This window comes from Gekko japonicus, unplaced genomic scaffold (assembly GCF_001447785.1).
Source record: "Gekko japonicus isolate JY-2015 unplaced genomic scaffold, Gekko_japonicus_V1.1 scaffold761, whole genome shotgun sequence".
In the NCBI taxonomy this organism is placed as follows: domain Eukaryota; kingdom Metazoa; phylum Chordata; class Lepidosauria; order Squamata; family Gekkonidae; genus Gekko; species Gekko japonicus.
The window spans coordinates 690,778-693,536 of NW_015177030.1; the positions used below are offsets into that span (position 1 = coordinate 690,778).

General features: G+C 59.8%; 1 protein-coding gene across 1 annotated transcript in view; it reads right to left on the reverse strand.

Moving 5' to 3' along the window:
- Nucleotides 1–255: 255 nt before the first annotated feature.
- Nucleotides 256–2,759, reverse strand: part of ENO3 (enolase 3 (beta, muscle)) — a 17,768-nt gene continuing 15,264 nt past the window's right edge. Inside the window, 2 exon segments of the mRNA XM_015427896.1 lie at nucleotides 256–353; nucleotides 1,880–2,024. Coding sequence (XP_015283382.1) covers nucleotides 256–353; nucleotides 1,880–2,024 — 243 coding nt within the window.

Here is a 2,759-nt window from a genome sequence, read left to right on the forward strand (position 1 = left end):
GGGCTTTTGCGCAGATTTGCACAGGGGCAAACCTCCCCTCTAAACAAGGAAGGGGATGGGTGTATGTGGGGGGGAACGAAGAACAGTCAGACCTTCTTTCTTCTTCCCAGGGCTGGGAGGGGGGGGGAGCCGCTTGTCAGTGTGCAGAAGCCTCCCTCCCCTTGCCAGCCAGGAGGGGCTCTGAGCTGTTGTACCTCCGAAGCACTTGTGGGAGGGAGGTCCCCCCTGCTCAGTCGTGCCTGTGCCTTGTCCCCTTCATCCTGGCGTTGGGTCAAGTGGGAGGCCCGCTGCCCTGCGCTCCTCTTCCCTTGAGTCGGGGGCACTTCCGTTGTGTTGCACTGATCCACGAGTGCCTGAAGAGGGGCGGGGGCAGTGTGGGGAGGAGGGAGCCCCAGGCCCTGAGTGTGGGCCCCCACATCTCAGGCGGGCACCTGAACCGCCGCGCCCCCCCCCAGCAGCTGAGTTTCCTTCCTTCCAAAGGCGAGCGTTTTTGATCCTTGCCTCAACCGCCTGTGTCACCTCACCCCACTGCCGGCTGCGTGAGGCTGAGGGCTCTAGCTCAGGTTGCACCAGGCCCCGGTGGCTTCGTGGTCCTAAACCAAATACAGCCCTCTTTGGCAGGAAGTGGTCCCCCCACCACCACCACCACCTGTGCTTGGGAAGATCTCCTTTTCTGTAGAGGCTCGTGGGCAGTTCAGGGATCTCTGCTGTGTTCAGCGCTGACGGGTGGGATGTTTCCACTCTTCGCTGCCCTTTGCCAGCTCAGGGAGATTGCCAGGTTCCGGGCCAGGGCGTGTCTGGGGTGAAAAATCCGTGCCCCTCTCTTCTTTGCCCTCTTCTGAACGCCCTCCCCTTCCTCCCGGCACTGTCCAGCGGTGCTGGGCTACGCTGTGGTCCCTCGAGGCGAAGTGGCCCCTTCGGTTTGAATGTGCAATTTAGAGGGGGAGCGGAACGCCTTTGAAATGGCTGGCGGGGGTTCAGCTCCATCTGGAGACACATTTCTCTCTGTTTTTGGGCTACGACAGCCCCCCCCCCCGTGCCCCCTCCTCGTCTGTCATGCCTTACAATGCAGCCCTTGAACAGAAATGCCTTAACTGCAACTGAGGAGGGGAGGGGAGGGGGGGGTCTCCTGCCACCACGCGGGCCTCCGGAAGCAGCTTCCGTCTGGATCCTCTTTCCGATCCCCCATGGCTCTCCCCCCTTGCTGCCTTAAACACATTAAATTATACATATATATATTTTCTATATATATATCTACCTATATATATATCTATATATATATATATTTGAAGAGAAGATTATGGGATACTGTAAAGATTTTGTTTTTAAGCATGTACAGAATTTTAAATATGTTGGTTTCTATTTATCTTGCGTTCCTTCTCTCGGGATGGAATTCTTCTAAAGGGCTCTAGTTTTTCTTTCAGTTTTTTGGCTGTAAACTCACTTTGTGTGTGCGTGCGTGTCAGCTTCTGTTGTGGTCTTCTAAAGAAATGTTCCTCTCTCTGTTTTGCTTTACTTTTGTACATTGTGAAATGTGAAGAAAGACCTCCCCCCCACACACACACACCGCCTGAAGTCTCTGTGTTTGCTTCCCCCTTTGGCTTCTGTCAGCCGCGCCCCCCCCCGTCGCACCCCCTCACCCTTTTGTTCCTTGCAGCGTGAGCCTCTCTGCAGCGAACGATGTAAATCGGCTTGCGAGAGGGAAAGGGGGCTACTCCGACTGCCCCCTTTATACCCAAGAGGACACAGTGTGCACCCTGGACACACACCTGTCAGGGAAGGCAGCCGAAGTCTCTGGGCCTTCTCCTGGCCCCACCTGCCTCTGCGGGGCGTGTCGGCTCAGAAGCCAGGCCCTGCTCCTGTGTTCAGGGGAGCTTACTCTCGGTGGCTGCTGGGAGTCGGCACTCCTGAACACACTCTGGGGACTTCCTCTTGAGCCAGCGTGCGAGGGCAGTCTCTGCCAGGGCCCAGGAGCAGACCCCGCCTCTCTTCCTGCACCGGGTGGTGGGTGACTCGGAGCCACTCTGTTTCCCGCGAGCGCCAGGGGCCACTCAAGGAAGGCCATGCTGCTGCCTTCCTCGCAGGATTGCTCTCAAGGTGGCAGACAAAACACCATCCTGGCAGAACCAGCCCTGAAGTCCATGTTCCCCATTCAGGGAATCCGTGCAGCCTCCAACCCGCTTCCCTGGGGCCGGAGAAGGGCTGATGCCACGGGCATCGTGGCAAGGGGGCAGAAGGGACTACGGTGGGGTGTCTAGGGGGGAGGGAAGGCAGAGCTGGGGGGCCAGCAGTGGAGGGTGGGGCCCCGGTGGCTCTGTTGCAGCCCCCTGTGGAGAAGGAGGGGACTGAGTCACGGAAGGCAGTGCAGAGGAGGAGGGAGGAGGCCTGCGAGAACCGAAGGGGGGAGGCTGGAGGAGTCCTCCATTCCCGGGGGGCTGCCTGTGCCCGGGCCCTCGCCTCCAGGAGGCCTCTGCTCCCCTGACTCGTGCCCCCCCCGCCCTCCTTCCCCCCCACCAGGAGTTGCTCTGCTCTGCACCGCATGCCTTGGAGGAAGAGGGCCTGCTCCTCCGCTTGGCTGCAGCCGTCCAGGCTCTGCTGGAGACGGCCGGCACCCCCCCAGCTGAACCCGGGAAGAGATCAACCTAATCCGTGGCCTCGGAGCAGGAACCGGCTGCTTGGCGCCATGGACCTCTGAACGCTCTTTGCTCCCGGAGGGACCCATTCAAAAAGGCGGGTGGGGCGGGCTGACCTCTGGCGGG